Source organism: Setaria viridis, chromosome 9 (assembly GCF_005286985.2).
Source record: "Setaria viridis chromosome 9, Setaria_viridis_v4.0, whole genome shotgun sequence".
Lineage (NCBI taxonomy): Eukaryota > Viridiplantae > Streptophyta > Magnoliopsida > Poales > Poaceae > Setaria > Setaria viridis.
In genome coordinates this window covers 10,733,779-10,752,193 of record NC_048271.2, presented here as the reverse complement: position 1 = coordinate 10,752,193, position 18,415 = coordinate 10,733,779, and the positions used below count along the sequence as shown (strand labels likewise).

General features: G+C 45.8%; 1 protein-coding gene and 1 long non-coding RNA gene across 2 annotated transcripts; one reads left to right on the top strand and one right to left on the bottom strand.

The window, feature by feature from the left end:
• Window positions 1-3,754: 3,754 nt before the first annotated feature.
• LOC117840199 (uncharacterized) lies at window positions 3,755-6,148 on the bottom strand. The gene is made up of 4 exons (XR_004636957.2): window positions 5,446-6,148; window positions 5,240-5,324; window positions 4,959-5,103; window positions 3,755-4,462 (listed from the first exon to the last, which is right to left on the bottom strand). It is a non-coding gene; the product is annotated as an uncharacterized lncRNA (long non-coding RNA).
• A 2,639-nt stretch (window positions 6,149-8,787) lies between these two features.
• Window positions 8,788-15,401, top strand: LOC117839481 (calmodulin calcium-dependent NAD kinase). Its single transcript, XM_034719820.2, has 7 exons — window positions 8,788-9,102; window positions 9,263-9,472; window positions 10,358-10,581; window positions 10,993-11,054; window positions 12,532-12,898; window positions 14,314-14,781; window positions 14,852-15,401. Exons 1-7 carry the CDS (start codon window positions 9,093-9,095, stop codon window positions 15,194-15,196), a joined length of 1,686 nt encoding a protein of 561 aa, XP_034575711.1. The 5' UTR covers window positions 8,788-9,092; the 3' UTR covers window positions 15,197-15,401.
• The last annotated feature ends 3,014 nt before the right edge of the window (window positions 15,402-18,415 follow it).

Sequence of the window (18,415 nt, the reverse complement as noted above, 5' to 3'; positions counted from 1 at the left end):
ACCTCAACAACAACGGACAAGGTGTCATGTCATTCTCAATCATATAGATCCTATACATGCTTAGTTGTTAATGCTTTATTTATGATACTTGGATGACGATTGACTGCATAGCCTATGTTTCTAGCCATGCGTTAATAATTGTTTATCCTATTTTCCTTGTTACCTACCTGTGGGCTAGCTACAGACCCCTAGTTAGTCCACCTTACTTATATCCATATACATGCTTTTGAGTTATGGATGGGCATATGCCATAGATTTAGGGATGGGATTCCTTGTACACTCTCGCGTGTGTTTTGGGTGAGTGTGATCCCTTAATGTGTTTTGGCATGAGCGAGCTACAGTTGGTACTGAGGAGTGCCTTGCTAGGAGAGAGCATTCTGGTATCCGCCCCCCTCGTGCCTGTGGCGGGTACCTTATTTGACACTGAGGAGCAGGTGGCGTACTTGTACGTTACAGGTGCTTCAGCACATACTTTGTGGAGTTGAGTGCTCGCTCTCGGCCCCTAAGGACCGAGTCAGTTTAACCATGTTTCTTTGGACTATATGCGTACATACCGTTCATCTTGTTATGGGCGGGGTTCGATCCGACACTAGTGGTGGATAGTGCTCAGTCTGTAGGTGGATTGGAGGATCGGTGTAAGGAGTTTGAGGCGTTGACCTGCTTCGACCAAACTACACCCTGGCGTGGGTAGGTTTCACAGCTTCGAGGTCTCTGACTGGTGATGGTGTGCCCTGCAGTCGAAGACACTACCAGACTCGAGGAAACAGGAGAGTGCTAGCCACCTACTAGGGCTCCGGCCGTTAGGTGGGGTCTGGACGACTAGCTATCGTTTAGGCTCCATCCGGGCAGCTACAGATGTACAACCTCTGTAGAGTGTATAACCTATAGCTATAGTCCGTGTCCACTGGTATGGACAGTCCTCTGATCTGTTACTCTGACTAGACTTTATTACTCTTCTACCTTCCCTTTTTGAGATAGGCCAGCGTTTGCCGTTGAGATGTGAGGGGAGGGAGCTCTCACATCGCCTAGTGTGTTTGTGTGCTGGATTCTTGGGTGAAGGATCTGGTGGTTTGTGACAACTTCTTTGATATGAGGTGTTGACCTCGAAGATGGTTTTGCTTTGATACTTCCTTGATTGTGGCTGCTGCTGCATAAACCTCTATAGCTATATATAGGTTTATCCATGCATATAATATTATTTCCCCATTTCCTTGGCTTGCTGCTTTTGGGAGTTGATATGGCCTACCCGCTTGTCAGGTAGATGGTGGCTTTTTGGGGTCGGAGCCCAACTACGACTTCGACAATGACGGATGGGAAGACTAAGGATGGTCCCTCGCTCAAGTCGCCTCTGGAGATGGTGTTCGCCATAGCTTATGTTTCCGCTGCTTAGATGTTTTACCTTTGTTGATTCGGTCCTGATTGACTTGTACCGGCATGTGCCGAAGAGATGTACTCGATATTTATGATATTATTACTCTATTGCTACTCTATATTTCTATGTTGGTATGGATTTGTACTATTTGAGATAGTGATTCGCACGTGATAGCCTTCCTGAAACTATTATGGAAGTACGTAGACTTGAATTCTCTGAAATGGGAGTTCATGTCGTTTCATCTACTAGGAGTCAACGACCACGTGAGCATTTCGCTATTGGAGGGTATCATTCTTAAGTACTAGCTAGGGTGTGAGTGACATCATGCACCAAGAAAGTGCACCTCTGCTGGCCAGCTAGCTAGCACAATGATACCCCATCCAGACAGACAGAGCCCATGCCGATAACTTATAAAAGCCAGGCTCCAGCAATGAACTCCACGCCAGCAAGCAAATTAGGGGCAAACGCATTTGTAACCTTTAATTTAACTCCGCCCATGTATATGTAATATATTGTTGTTAATTATGTAGGGTACATAAACTTATAAACTTTAAAAATTTGTCCAAAATTTGTATAGATGCATACGTGTATGCAGCAGAAATCTATATTAATTTTGCAAGAAAACAAGTGCATACATTAAGCGTATGTGCTTTTGTGCAAAAAGAAAATATGTATATAAGACTTGCTTTAATTTCTATAGTTATAATAGTTCAACACATTTTTTTGGAGGTATGCACATGGTTTAATATGATGTACATGCACATTTCTTTAGAAAACCTTTTGCAATATGCAAGGGCTGCTAGCTGCCCAGCATATATAGGTTAGTCGTTTAGATGAACTCTGCTTAAAACAAGCTATACCCCGAATTAGGCCACGCCGTCGTCCCTGCTTGGACTCTCAAGTGCATGTGTTGGCATACTCTTATGATTTTTCTAACAGAGGCCAGCTGTTAATGTGTGGTAGCTAGGAGTTAGGCTGTCTCTTTCAGAGCATGTTGTTTGCTGTTCAGTATTGCTGCTTGCTTTGCCTTATATGTAATTTGTCTTTGATCGGTGACCATGGACGGGCCTTTTGTCCCCTTTCTTGTTCTAAGAAAGAAGCACGGCTGTTTGGAAAGCGGCGGGTTTGTGCTGTGTCCACCCCTGCTGCACAAGGTAAAGGAGTCAACGATCACGTGTGCATTTCATTCTCAACTTAGGTAATTTGGTGACACATGCATGGTCTCTGCTGGCCAGCTAGCACGACGATCGATGATGTTGCCCATAGACGCATCAGGCATGGCATGCATAGTGTAGAGCTGAACTGATAACACATGCATGCCAGAAAACTGATTTGGGCCTTATGCATGTGCTTGCAAACCCCTGTGCCAAATTGGGCTCGCCCATGAGCAGTAGTTAAACCATAGCAGTTACTTCATTGGTTCGGTTGGATAAGATTTTACATTGTTGTTAAAAAAGACATGAAAACATATGCGTTGCTACAATTCAAGTTAAGGTCCTGTTTATTTGAGATTATAATCCACCTAAATTGTATAAGCTGGATTATATGTCATAGGTACTATAGTAAAAGATTATATTGGGATCACATTGGCGCCACAAATAATCTGAAATAAGCTAGCCTTGTAGCTTATTTCAGATTATTTGTGATCCTATAATGATCTTTTACCCTATTACCCTTAGTATCATAATCTAGTTTATATAATCTAGGAGGGAAACAAACATATATTATTATATTATAGATGCAATAGAAATGAAAAGGACAAACATTATTGGGTCGAGACTCCAAGACAACCTCAGCTCAGCCTAAAACCCATAATCGGTCCATTAAATCATCAAACATGCCTTGACCTCAACTGTCCAATCAAATCTATCAATGAGATCGACCCCGTGGCAAGCAAAATGCGTCGGCATCAACACCCTCGCTCTTCTGAGACCCTAAACAATCCCTCTTTTTCTCCCCATTCATACCGCAAGCCACGCATTGTTCCTACCACATAGTGAAGCCTCTATCGACTAGCTAGGGCTCGCCCTTCACCCACAATTTCCTTCCCCGCCGTGTCATGGCCGCAGTACGGTGTCGTCTCCACTTCTCCTCTTTCGTCGTAGCTTGGGCCGCGGAGTCTGAGAAAAATAGCATAGCATGGTGGATTAGTAGCACCAAATAACCAAGCTACCGTTATGAATGAATTTATTCCTCCTTAGTAGCATGGTATCTTATTTTGTGCCCGGCCGATGCATGCAGAGTTCTTTTGGTTTTGCTGAAATCACTGTGACTAATGGCCTAATGGGTGAGGAAGATAGAAATGGAGAGGGAGCATGCATGCGATGCGACAAAGCACGGCACGATGGTTGAAAGATAAGGCCCAAGAGCCTGGGGGAGGAATTGAAGATAGAAATGGAGGGGAAGGCCCAGCTCCAGAATTAAGGGCCTTCTCGGCTCCAGAATTACAGTAGTTCAAATTGATAAGAGACGGTAACTATGATGGGGGAGTTCCTACAGTTTCTGTGTCAAAAGATGCTTCGAGGAACAACTTGACAAGACCAATTTACGTTGAACTAATTACGACAGTTCCAATGGCTCAAGCAGAGTTTGGGGGTGCCCTTCGTTGGCTAGCGAGGCCGATCTTGTAGGTTGGCTTCGTGCGGGTGATGAAGGCCGTAGAAGAGGAGGCTTAGCTTATATAGGCACACATTTTCCTACATTTCATAGTGAAACAAAATCAGAAGCTGCAAAATCAGGACTGAAGTCACGTGGCGATGATTAGGAATTTAGGATGCAGAGTTACCACAATTTTGCGTCAAGCTGTTTTCAAGGGACCGATTACTATAATGATGGGGGACATGAAATGTTTACAAAAATTTGGATGATGCGAAACAATAATTAGGATAGGGACTTACCATTTTTTTCATCAAGCAACCAATTACTATAGTAAGGAGACGAATTTACCATAACATAACATATTTACAAGAATTCAAACAAAATAATGGGACAGAAGTTTTTTAGATCGAGCTTTGTGTGCCTAGTCTGTCAGAAAGCTTCCTGATCATGTTCGGTGGGTTGTAAAGCTTCCCGAACCGAGGTAACCTTTTCCTGCATTTGTAGTGAGATAAAATTAGAAGGAATGAACTAGCTTTGCATATGTTAACGAACAAACAGAATGGAACTGAACCTTCACCAGTACAGCGGTAGGTCATTTATCAGCAAAATTACAATATGCTAGTGCTAGCTACGAAGCTAATAGAGTTACAGTAACAACAGCAAGAAAAATTGGCATATCAAATTTTTTATTCTAGTAAAATATGGCCTGGGATTTATAAAGTGAGAATTGAGTTACCATACAACAGGTAAAAAAAATAACTTCACTGGTTCACAATCAACCACATTACATGATGGAATTTTCCCAATTACACTACGTGGATAGAATCAGGAACCAAATGATTGTGATTTTCCATTGGGAAAATATAGAAAGAAAACTGGCAGATATCTCTTTGCTCGTATTGAGGATGCAGCAGATCTGCTGGAACAAATCGATTTCAATCTGCAAGGGTGAAGAAATTGAAAATCTCACTGAGAAATTAGGACTCACCAACGAATAAAAAGGCAGCAGCAAGAAAAATTGGGGGTAATCACAACGTGCAGTTGCATGCTCATCTGCAGCCTAGGTGGCCGGATCTAGCGCAGGCATTGGGGCAAGTTTGATATAATCTACTCGGAAGACTAGAAACATTCTCCTGAAAGAAATATGAGAAATCAGATCAGGCTCAAATCCTCATCTCCCATCTGCTGGCAACAGGGAAAAATTAGTTGAACGAGTAAATTACTGAAACATTAAAATAAATAGGGCGAGGATTCTCATCAATAACATACCTAAAATCCGACCAACAGATGCTGCTGTGTCCTTTGTTGGACTCGAGAAGCAGCGCCTCCGTGCATCCTGCTCATTCGCGAGTCCCTGATCCAAATTGGTGTATCGTGAGTTAGTAAATCTAATGCAAAGGGAATCTAATCAAGATTAAACGATTAACGCGACAGGAGGACAGATGGCCATGGACGGGGAGCCTGCCTCCGCTTGCCTGAATGGGGATGACGACGGCCACACGATGACACGAGTGGTGAAAGGAGCCAGGAAATTGCCGGTGGGGACTGGGGAATTGAGACATCTCCACCGCAAGGAGCAGCGCTCTGCACGGGATTGGGGGCGGCGTACGGAGCGGGCTTTTGTGCGATGATTCCTGCGGCCGGAAAAAAGCGGCACGGATGGGAACTGAATCGAGCCAGGGGTGGGTTTGGAGCCGAGCCAAGCCGCATGGAAGAGGACAGGTTGGCGGGGCCGGTGGGTTTGTGCGCCTTAGGCTGGGTCGGACGTGCGGTTCGGACCTGGCTATAGAATTATTTATTCTATAACCGGCTATAGGCTAATAGTTAAGTTGCTTGCTTCGACGGAGACCAGATCAGGCGACCACGATATGGAATGATACGGGTCGGCCATCATCCAGCCAGGACGCGCCATTCTTTATTGTTCAGAGTGAAATGAAATGAAGCACGGCAGCACGCGCATGTTCACATCTTCTGTTACTACTTGTTTATTTCTAAGCAGACATGGCTGATTGCTACCCTGCCGATTGGCGGCGCCTCCGATCCATCGATCCCAGGATCGGAGGCGTGCTCGGTTGCGTGCTGATCACAAAGGGTCGTCGTCTTCTCTTCGTCGTGAAAAACAATTAAACCACCGATCGGTCATCGATGGCTAGCTTATTGATGGTCGATTTCATAATACGCATGCATATAGTTACATTATATACTTTTCAAATTTAGTTTCGCGACGACGACGGGGAAACAATCAGCGGTTATCATTTCATAGTATATAGCTGCCAGTTGTAACTGCACACGCAAAAGATTTGTGTACATGTACAGTATATTCTGAGTGGCCATAACATTAATGGTGTTTATTTTCCCCAGATGATGCCGCATGGATCACATCATAGTAGAACCTTCTGGGTTCAACTCCATCTCTATCACGTGCACACACGGGGATATTATCTTATATTATTACTGATTGAAGACATTAATCCTGACAATACGGTCTAGGAAAAAACATAATTCCTAAAATTTCTCGAAAAATCGGAAACACGTGGCCAATCTCATAGGCTTTAATCACCATAGTCATTGAATTTATTGTAATTTCCAAAAATAAATAACTCACCTCTATCATCATGAAAATCGTATAAAATAAACATTAAATCTATATCCAAGTTACTCACCTCTATCATTAAAATATATCAGAAGTAACCCCTATTTATATCATTGTTGATATTAAAAATACTAACTTAAGGTATATATACATGATCTATGTCACCATGTAGAGACCATACATTTACACCATGTAGAGACCATGCATATAAGTGCATGGAGGAAGCAATAAGAATGTTGAATTTTGTGCTACACACATATATACCTCAAATTAAGGGTTCAATTAGACTCAAAACATATCAAATGCATGTGGAGAACAAACTATGAGTGCAGATGGAAAAGTGTATATAGTAATTACTAATTAAGGTCTATAATAGTTGAATAAAGATGGGCACATTTTTATATGTGTATTATGTTAGAATATTTAATAAATGAGAGAGCATGACAAACACAATTTTAATAATTAGCTATAAATACTAAATTTTTAAATAAATTTCTAATATTTACACCTCTCAAGATTATTGTTAGCCCGTGCAGGAGTAAGGGCTGATGAACTAGCGTACACAAGGAAAGAATTTGGGTTAGGGCGGATCAAGCCTAAAAATTGGACTGGACTTGCTAGTGCATGGATCTTTGTAGCTTCCTAAAATAGAACCCAAGTCTACTTGACTTTAGAAAGTGAATGGGGTCCATGCTCCCTCAGGCTCTTGTTGAGTCTATCTCTGATTTGTGCCACCACATATTTTGTCTCAAAATCCATGCGAAAGAGAAAAAAGACGAGATAAAGTAAGTTGGAGCATGGCGAGACGATTAACAAGCCTTGAATTATGTGTACTTGACAACCTGAAATGGAACTATCATTTTTTATGATGTATAAAAAAGGAAACAAGAAATGGGCATTTGCATAGAAATAAGATGGATACAACTATTACTAACTAAAGTATATCACAACTGAATAAAGATGAATACATTTTTATATATGTATTATGTTAGAATATTTAACAGATGAGAGAGAGCACAACATACACAATTTTGATCATATACCTCTTAAAATTATTATCATCACGTATGGGAGTGCACGAGTTGATGAACTAGACTACACAAAGGAAGAATCGTGGACGAATCAAACCTAAAAATTGGACGGGACTTGCTAGTTCATTGAGCTTTGTAACTTCTTGAAATAGAGCCCAAGTCTACTTAAATTCTAAAATTGAGTGGGGCATATGCCCCCACTAGACCCTCGTTGGGTCCACCTCTGATTCTAACCATCACGGGTTTCATCTCAAAATCTGTGTAAAAGAGAAAAAAAACATGGTAGTATTCTCTAAAGTAACTTGAGCATGCATGACAATTGATCTGCATATTTAACTAGCATCTCTACTATGTTGTTTGCCTAAGGGCGACTCCAATGTATTTGAACCAAGTAGTCCTTAATGGTGGGTCCTATGACAGTAGGTTGTAACTATTACAAACTCCACGATGACTTTTAAAGTGACGGGACATGGAGAGAGAGGGAGAGGAAGGAGAGAGATAGAGACAAAGAGGGTGGAATGAGTTGTATTTTATCTCTTATGAGCAACCCATACGCTTATGTGTAGCTTTTGTTATGAACCACTATATGGACCACTGATTCAGGTAGCTAGATTGGAATATTTTAGTTACTATGGGCTGCTTTTGAAGCACATCGTGGACACCATAATGCAGGAACAAGATGTAACCCAAAGCTCAACTTTTTTATAGTAACCGGTTAGTCTAATCTTTAGAGGATCGTAAGGTGGTGTGAGGCGTCTAAGAGACGGCAACTACCATTTTTTATAATGTGGAAAAAAAGAAACAAGAAACATACATTTCCGTAGAAAGCTTATTATATGGATGTCATTTAGTATTGTTGCCTGAACTTTCCGCGTGCCATTCAATCATCATATTTATAAGAACTACCTAAAGACTACTAACGTCTATCTAGCCACAACTAACTGATCTGCCAAATACAGTTAACTAATTAACCAATCAATCATCGATGGCGACCCCCCCACCCACCCACGCACACGAGGAACCGATCAAAACAACCACATTTTCCTCACGGTCTCATCTCCAAACCGATCACGCATGAGAGTAACAAACACCCCTGCACATCCCGTAGTCAGCTTCATCAGAAATTAAAACAGAGACGACGAACCACCAGCAGATCGTCCCCCAGTAAGATAAATGGCAAACCAACATCAGGCGTGGCGTCGCTTTCGGCTGTTTCAGAATTCAGACGGCGGAGGGAGAAGGAAACACGATCGATCCGTGCCTGATCCGGTACAAATACTAGCCCGTGCCGTCCCTTTCGTGCGCACTGTGATCGAGCCAGGGAGGAGTCACCACTCACCACGGCGGGGCCAGCCACTCCTCCCGGCATCTTCTCCTACTTGTAGTACGCAACACCCCTTCGCCCCTCCGGGATCGCTACCCGGAGATTTGGTGCGTCCGTTCCCCCAACCGATTCCGATCCTCCCCCGTCCGGGAGCTGAGTGGAGCACCGTCCGCCATGGCCAGAGGCAAGAACACCACACGCACGCACCGGTTCCTTTCGCCGGCATTTGTTCTTCTTCCTCCGATTCCATTTCCATCCATGGCTGCTTTCTGGTCTGACCGGGATTATATTCTTTCCTTTCTGTTCTTATTATATCGTCCCCTGTACGTGTTTTTCTCCTGCAGATGGTGGTGGGCTCGCCAGGGCGCTGTTGCTCCACGTCGCCGCGCTGTCCACAGCCGGCGCCGTCGCGACCGCCGCCGCCGCCCTGGTGCGGCGCCGGCTCGGGGTGGGAAAGAAGGAGGAGGTGCCCGCGGTCATGGCCGAAATGCCCAGGCTCCAGGTGGCCCAGTCCGGGCGCTTGGAGGACCTCGAGAAGTTCTCGCACTACGTCGGTTAGTCACCCTCTCGTCGTCGTCTTCTTCTTCTCATTCCCTGCTCTCTTCTTTCTCGGGTGCTCTGTTCTTGTCCATGGAGACGGGAGATTCAGCACGAGTCGCTTCTTGCCACTCTTTTAGGATCGTTCTCGGTTCGTGTGTTGGAGTTTATTCACTGATCTCTTCGTCCTCACTTCTTCTCGTCCATGGACACGGGAGATTCAGTCTAGCTGCTTCCTGTCACTCTTTTAGGATCGTTCGGTTGGTGTGCTTGAACTTGAATGAACGATCAAAAGTCAAAGTCCAGGCCGTTGGACAAAAACAATGCCCGGCTTTTCCTTGTCTCTACAAAAATTATATATGGGCAGAGTTTATATTATCCGCAACACACACAACAACAAACAAAAAATGCCTTTCACCTGAGTACAAAAGAGGGATTCAGATTTTATTTTCTCTTGCTGTGTCGCTGTTGCTTCAGAGATTTGTTTAGCCATTTCAACCGGTTCCAGTAAAGATACTGGTATTGGAATTTAAGCATTTTCCCCCCTACAATGGCTTATTCGAGCGCTGGCGTTTTCATGTGGAATGAGCAAATTCTACGAATCTTTATTTCTGACATCGAGTGATGTCGAACCGCACTAGTCTTTTATCGGAATATCGTAACGTAGCCATCCTGGACGATAAATAAATGGAAAAAATGATGCTGTTCGTTGATTAGTGAGAAGCGGAGCATCATCATGGCAAATATAGCTTAGTGGGTGAACTGAATTGCCTGCCTCCACTGACGGGTCCCAGTTGTCGGCTGCTTGTCGCCATCAACGTGGTACTTGAGTTGATGCCCACGGCAATGGATCATCGCGGCCGTCTGAAGTTTGTACCTATTTCTTTTGTATGCGCATGCAGCTAGGCAGATGGGGTTCGAGGATATCAATGAGTGCCCACAGCTCTGCAAATTGGCGAACAACTACCTCAGGAGCAGCAAGAATTGCATGGAGGACATTTACGGGTTCTTCGCGAATGTCAAGGACGCCGAGTCCCTTTATGTCAACTTCATAGAGGAGCTGGACAAATGCATCCTCGGATATTTTGCGTTCCACTGGGACCATGCTACCTATCTCATCAGCTCGGTATGTAGTGGTACCTCCAAATTATGATGAAGTGATAGCTTGCATAGGAGTTCCATACTTCCGTGACACAATTCATAGCTGTGAAACTCAAAAAGCAAAAATAGATATTTTAGAATGATTTTAGCTAGGCACCCAAAAAGAATACCATACATCGAACAATCCAAGTTTAAATTGGTTACACAAATTCCCAGTGCATTTCTGATAATGACATCTTCGTATGATACATTTTACTTGTCCTTGTCCTAGTCATATTCACTTTTTCAATGACAATGAGGAAGTTTACAAAAAAACATTCTTGATAATTTCCCCCTAATTTTCAAATGAAAGAAGCGCGACAAAATTGTGCAAACAATCATTACAAGTTGTACGTCTGCCATAAGTCCATAACTTTGCCATCACTCACGCATGCAGGCCCTGACCGTGGACAGCGGTAGCACAAAGAAGTTGAGGAACGTGTTCATGGAAGCAACAAGGTGAAACCCTCTTCCAGCATCTAGTTTTCTTTTATCTGCTGAGAACACTTTATATTTCTTTAGGAAATTATTATGCTGACTATATGTACTGATAATATTTTCAAAAGCAGACATTGTTATTTATACTGAAAAAAATGCCCTCAAATCAATATGTCGTCTTCTTCACACATTTCGTTAGGTCCACATCAATAATAATACTTGCTAACGATTTGTTAGAGGACCAAATGAAATCCCTACCACCAAAGTCTTGATAATTTAATTGCAAAAGGCATATTAGTTATATATGGCATATTTGACTATGTGGAGTATTTGTACCAGTAAAGCAAAATTAATGTAGGATACCAAAATTTCATTATTCCGCAATTTTTGTTGGGAAACATAAGCAATATGTTTATTTCTTTGGGTCTGATCTAGCCTGTCAAACTCTATCATTCCTCCTTTTAAAAAAAAGAGAAAGGATTGCATAATTCAGTTAATTGTTTACTACTTTTGTTATTTTTTGGACGGACGGTCACTTAGTCAAAAAAAAAAGAATTTTGAGACGACATAATTAGTCATTATTCGTGGCGTGATGGAACCATACATCATGGTGTAGTAGACCAGGCTCACCAACTCCACGCATATCATGTGGTCTGTTCGGAGAAGGTGTGCAGGTATTTTCTGGCCCAGAGATTACAATCGATCATCACTTATCTTTTAGTCAATATCGTTGGCCAGGCCTAATAATAATAGCAAACAGTACGTTGACACCTACTACAGTCCATTTGTCATCATGTTACAAATAGCAGATCAACATTCATGCCTAGGCCCAGCCCGTGGCCAGATGACAAAGTGGAAGGTGTAAACTTGTCATTTGCCAAGCAAAATTGTTTGTTAATTTCCCCCAAAAATATTGGTAGATGCAATGCACAACTGATGGATTAGGTGGCGCCATCATGCATGGCCCTCACTGAGTGGGTCAATGCAAATGCTGCCATCATCATCAAGTTTGTTAGTTTTTTCCCCTCTGATTTGCAATCTTAGTGGGTGTTTGGTTCCACGGACTAAAGTTTAGTCCCTGTCACATCGAATATTTAGATACTAATTAGAAGCACTAAACATGAGCTAATTATAAAATCAATTGCACAGATGGGGCTAATTCACGAGATGAATCTATTAAGCCTAATTAATTCATAATTAGCACATATTTACTGTAGATTTGTCTCGCGAATTAGCCTCCATCTGTGCAATTAGTTTTGTAATTAGTCTATTTAATACTCCTAATTAGTACATAAGCATTCGATGTTCCAAGGACTAAACTTCAGTAGAACCAAACACCCCTCGACCCAATTAACTTTCGGTTGTTGGACGTAGTTCAGCAGTGCAACACATGAACAGTAACCAAAATGAACATGTATGAAAATTGAAAATTTTAAGCAGCTAAAATGCCGTGCATGAGTTAATTAATTACTGGAACATGTAATAATATACTGCACAGGAAGCAGCGGTTCGCGCGCGTGACGCGTGACCTGAAGGTGACGCGGGTGTTCGCGACACTGGTGGAGGAGATGAAGGCGATCGGCATCGCGGCGACGACGAACGGCGAGGAGGCGGCGCAGTGCACGGACGTGATGGCCCCCGTGGCGCACTCGGACCGGAGCCCGGTGCTGCTGCTGATGGGCGGCGGGATGGGCGCCGGCAAGAGCACGGTGCTCATGGAGATCAAGCGGGAGGCGCTCTGGAGCAACGCGGATCAGGGGAACGCCGTGGTGGTGGAGGCGGACGCGTTCAAGGAGACGGACGTCATCTACCGCGCCATCAGCTCCATGGGGCACCATAACGACATGCTCCAGACCGCAGAGCTCGTACGTGCGCTCTCTCTCTCTCTCTCTCTCTCTCTCTCTCTCTCTCTCTCTCTCTCTCTCTCTCTCTCTCTATATATATATATATATATATATATATATATATATATATATATATATGTATGCATGTATGTATATATGTATGTATGCCGTCATTCCTCCATTATTGCTGTCCTGTTCGATCAGGTAGCTGCACGTTTAGAGAATTGCTCGTTGATTAAAAGAAGGTTGACGTGGTTGATGAGAAAAGGACGAGTGGCCAACCGGCCGGGAGCTAGAGTGTGTATCAGCATCGCACATGGAGCTGCTTGGCGTAGCATCGTCGGTTACAAATCGGACTTGTCCGACCGACACTGGCTTAGCTGAAAACGGATTTAACAAGTAGCAATTGACTTTGTATGGTGCATAGGATCACACGCAGGTCTAGCTAGTCCTCACCTTGACCTTTACAGCTTACGTAAGTACATATTTGAAAACTGTTGGCGTGCTAGGATTGGGTGCACTGTCCATCCGACATCGGTGTCTGAAAACATGCATGTTGCAGCTAGCCATTGTAATACCTCAGTGGGTACAGTTAAGAGCTGGTCCATGTCTAGTCCTGAATGCCTTACGATCCAAGGACACATAAAAGAAAAGACGTTAACGATGCATCATGCATGTGTAGACAGCAGAGCACCATGCCGGGTTGCAGCGTAGTACCACCGAGATCTGTGGAACAAGTGGCGGTATCTTTGCCGGGTCCACGCACGATCAGATGGGGTCACGGGGGAGACATAGAGGGGCCGGGACGGGATTCCATCTGCTCCTGTTCTCTTCAGTTCTTCACGGTATTCCATCATTGTTGGCTGAACAACTGAAGCTAGGCGCCATTATTGTTGGCTCACGTACACGCGCGCCATGCCGGGCCCACTTACTAGAGGCGTTAGCTAGTGTGGCAAGCTGCTAGTGCTAGGTTACAGGACTGACGGACAGATGAATGCACGTGGGAGCACTGACACTGATTCCCATGCTCAATGATACGGCCTCCGAACTGCAATGTGCGCTTGCACCAGTTCAGTGCTGTCGAGTGTCGACTGTCGTGTGGCTACTCGTTGTCGTTGCTCTTGCTGAATGAAGATCATCCTTCTCCAACTGGCAAGTGGCCGAGTGGCCCACTCATTTGTCTAGTCTAGGATTTTCTGCATTTCAGCCCGAAAACTGTAGCCTGCAAAGATTAGTAGATGACTGGATACTTTGGACCATCAATGAGCTGGTTCGAGTGGCCCATTTTTGCAGTTGCGCGATCCACGATCTATTTATCACTCCACTCAGGCCGCTGGTCCGGCCGGCCCGGCGGCCAATGCTGACTGAATTGCTAACTGGGCTGTTTGTCTGGGCCGCTGCGCTCACACCCTCCACTCCTCCAAAACAAAACACAGGTGCACCAGTCGTCGACGGACGCGGCGTCGTCGCTGCTGGTGACGGCGCTGAACGAGGGGCGGGACGTGATCCTGGACGGCACGCTGTCGTGGGAGCCCTTCGTCGAGCAGACCATCGCCATGGCGCGCGCCGTGCACCGCCAGCGCTACCGCATGGGCGTCGGCTACAAGGTCGGGGACGACGGCACCGTCACCGAGAGCTACTGGGAGGTGGACGATGACGCCGGCAGCGGCGCGCCGCCGCCGGGGGCAAGCAGGAAGCACTACCGGATCGAGGTCGTCGGCGTGGTCTGCGACGCGTACCTCGCCGTGGCCAGGGGGATCCGGAGGGCCATCATCACCAGGCGGGCCGTCAGGGTCAGGTCCCAGCTGCAGTCGCACAAGCGCTTCGCCGCCGCGTTCCGGAGGTACAGCCGCCTCGTCGACGGCGCCAGGCTCTACAGCACCAACTCCCTGGGATCCGCGCAGGTACTGAACATTATTATTATATATATGCATCAAATTCATGAGCTGAGACTGATGGATTAGTATTATGCAGCTGATCGCGTGGAAGGACGGCATCAACAGCAGCCTGCTGGTGGAGCCGGGGGAGATCGACTGCCTGGAGAAGGTGAGCAGGCTGAACGAGGACGCCACCTCCGTCCACGACCTCTACCCCGACGGCACCACCACCTGCGGCTCACGCTCCATCTGGGAGGACATGATCGCCTCGCCGTCGCGCGCCGCCACCCAGCGCGACCTCCGGGAGGCCATCCGCTCCGCGGAGGAGGCCGCCGCCAACGGCGAGCCCAAGACGGCCCAGCGCGAGCTCCTGGAGGCCATCCGCTCCGCGGAGGAGGCCGCCAACGGCGAGGCGGAGACACCAACAGCTGCTGCCTCGTAGAGTCGTAGCATGCATCGAGCCATCGGCGATATTGATTGATTGTGAAATGGCTATGGCAGTGTAAGGCAATGTCCAATGAGCATGGAGCCATTGCGCTGCGACATTTGATCAAGAATATGCAAAGCCGTGTAAGGCAATGTTCATCTGCATACCTTCTAATATCATTATCCCAGGCAAAGATGCTCTCAAGAGAGCAATTCCAACAGCATGGCTATTTTTAGCTCTCCATTTAACTCTCTAGCCAACTTGCCAATAAGATTTCTCTCTAGTTGCACATTTCAATAGACTATCCATTTCCTACTCTTCAAATCCCAACCTCTAATTTCATTTCTAAAAATATGCACTCTCCATCTACTCCAACAGACTTTCCATTCTGTACTACACAACCTCTCCATTTTGACAATTACTATACATGGGACCCATATTTGGCAAGCCAAATTCACTTGCCAAGTTTGGCAAGCGGGAGAGAATATTTGGCTAGCCGGATGGGTTGGCATCCAATTGGCAATTCTGTTGGACCATAATTTTCTAACAGAATTGCCAAATTTTGGCTTGGAGAGTGCATTGGCGGAGCTTCCACTAAATTGGAGGGGGCCAAGCATCAACACACAACATTTTATGAAGGAAATTTATGATTTTTTTTCAAATCTAACAAGCTCATAACTCATAAAACCAGTGGTGGATCACAAGGGGGGGGGGGGCATGCACCCTGTTGGCCTACACTAAGCTTTGCCCCTGTGCCCTGTAGCTATATATGTGTCACTAAATCTATGGCTCGTAGTTTGTCACAAGACTTAACTTGAACACACTAGCATATTATTTTCGTTCTCGAAAAAATTAAAGATTCTGTTTCGTTTAGTCCATACTCATCCAGCATTTCTGAATAGGATGCCAACGACTTCATTATTCAAGGACAAGATGGGAACAAATGTCAACTTGCAGTGTTCTTTTTTTTCCCTCTTTGTTTGGTCGACGAAAAAATGAGCATGGAGCCATTGCTACTTGCTATAGAAACTGTTGCTACAAGTTAGAACGAGATGGGTTGAAACAGGAATTTCACATCCTTTTTGTTTGGCTAGCTGGTAAGCAAAAGGAAGCCCCAAAAATGGCACGTCCTTTTCATATACTCCCCCGTCCCCAAGAAAAATACTAAGGCGTAGTTCATCTTGTTATGACATGTGAAGACTTTTATTAGCACTTAATACATTAATATGTCATTTATGTGATAAAAAAATATAAGGCGAGGGCTGTAAAAAAAAGGGATAGTCATCCACTGATATGCAACGAGTGCATGATCTCCCCCGTTCCCCTAACCCCCACCCACTCCACACACAGACACGGGAAATAGAAATAAGAAGGTGCCTTCTCGTCAAACTACACGAGGTCAAACGAGTGGGACACTGATTGATCGCAATGAGACCTATCAACAAAATGGCCGAAATTAACAAGTCGATGTCGTCACATTGGGCCCCGGAAGAAAGAGATCTGATGCTTATCTCAAAACAATTGCTCAAGGTTGACATCAACCTACCAATAGATGGTTATTAGAATATCCAAGTTTGGTCTTAATTAAGATGTGTATTGGTTAATGACTCATTACCGATGTATTTTCACCCCTTAGTTCTTACTCATGGTTCATGATGACGGAAAATTAAGAAAATGGTTTTACTTTAGTGCTAGCTACATTAAACAATTTGAACGATAGAACTGTGTAAATCTTGCTTGCACTTGTAGAGAACTCACCTTTAGTCCCAGTTGGTAGAGAGTAAATCTACCGAAAAACCATCCGGGATAAAGTAATCGAGACAAAAGGGGAGGTCTTTTGTCCCAGGTCACTCAACTGGGACTAAAGACCCCTTTTATTCCGGTTGGGAATACCAACCAGGATAAAAAGTTTTCCAAAAAAAAAGCATCGGCGGGTGGAGGCCCGCCTCGGCTCCCGCGCCGCCAGCCTCCGTGCGCCGCCGCCAAGCCCCCGTCCCGCCACTGCCGAGCCACCACATCCCGCCGCCGCCCGCACCCCACATCGGCGTGCCTGCTCTGGCCTCGCTCGCCGACACCCTCCCTCCGTGCGCCGCCGCCGAGCCACCGCACCCCGCCGACGCCCGCACCCCGCGTCGGTGCGCCTGCTCCGGCCTCGCCGCCTCCTGCTCTGCCTCGCGCCGCCTCCTCTGCCGCCGCATCCACCCGCCGCTCCTCGCCTGCCGCCGCTGCCTGCAAAAACTCACCACAACAACACTGACACTGCACCGAGCTCGCCGCCGCCGCACCTCTTACTGCTGCTTCTCGCGCGCCGCCGCCGCCGCCGCCTGCAACAAAAAACTGCAAGAACTCACCACAACAACTACACTGACTTGGCCACCGAGCTCGCCGCCGGTCGGCCACCTCTTACTGCACTGCCCTGCACCTCGCCCCACTGCTGCTCCTCACTGGCAGTGAGGGACGAGCAGAGGGGGAAGGGGAGGGCAGCAGAGGAGGCGGCGGCGCCGGGAGGGAGGGGAGGGGGCGGCGGCATTGGCGGGTAGGGAGGCCAGGGAAGGGCAGCGGCGCCGGTGAGAGGTGGGGGAAGAAAGAGATAAGGAAGGAGCTGCAGGGAGAAAGAGATAAGGAAGGAAGAAAGAGATAAGAACCGCGCATGAGTGGAGAGTGGGAGGCTAGTAACGCGCGGGGCAAAAGAAAAGATAAGGAGATAAAGGTAATGTGCGTAGAGAGAGGGGGGAATTGGAAAGGGCGCACGAAAAATGAGGGTAGGGATCTTTTATCCCGGTTGGAAAAACCAACCGGGACTAAAGGGACCTCTTTTATCCCGGTTGGTGTTTTCAACTAGGATAAAAGGCTCCTCCAGACCACTAGTCTTTACAACCGGGACTAAAAAGGTTCTTTAGTCCCGGTTGGTGAGCCCCCCACCAGTGGGGGGTGGTTTAGTTCTAGTTGGTGAACCTTTTATCCCGGGCCAACTTTAAACCGGAATAAAAGGAGGTGGATGGAAGGTGAGTTCTCTACTAGTGTTGAGATACAGGGTGACAACAAACCTTGAGACAGTTACGAAATTAGTTCAATTTTTCCTTCGTCCAAAGAAGCCCTTGATATATCATACATTTTATTACCACCCTCGTAGCATTGTTGTAAAGTGTCAACCATAAGCAGTGACTAGGGGTGTATCATGGGAATTATATTGGGAAAAGGTGCCAACGAAACCAAAACAAGTGTCGTTTCAAA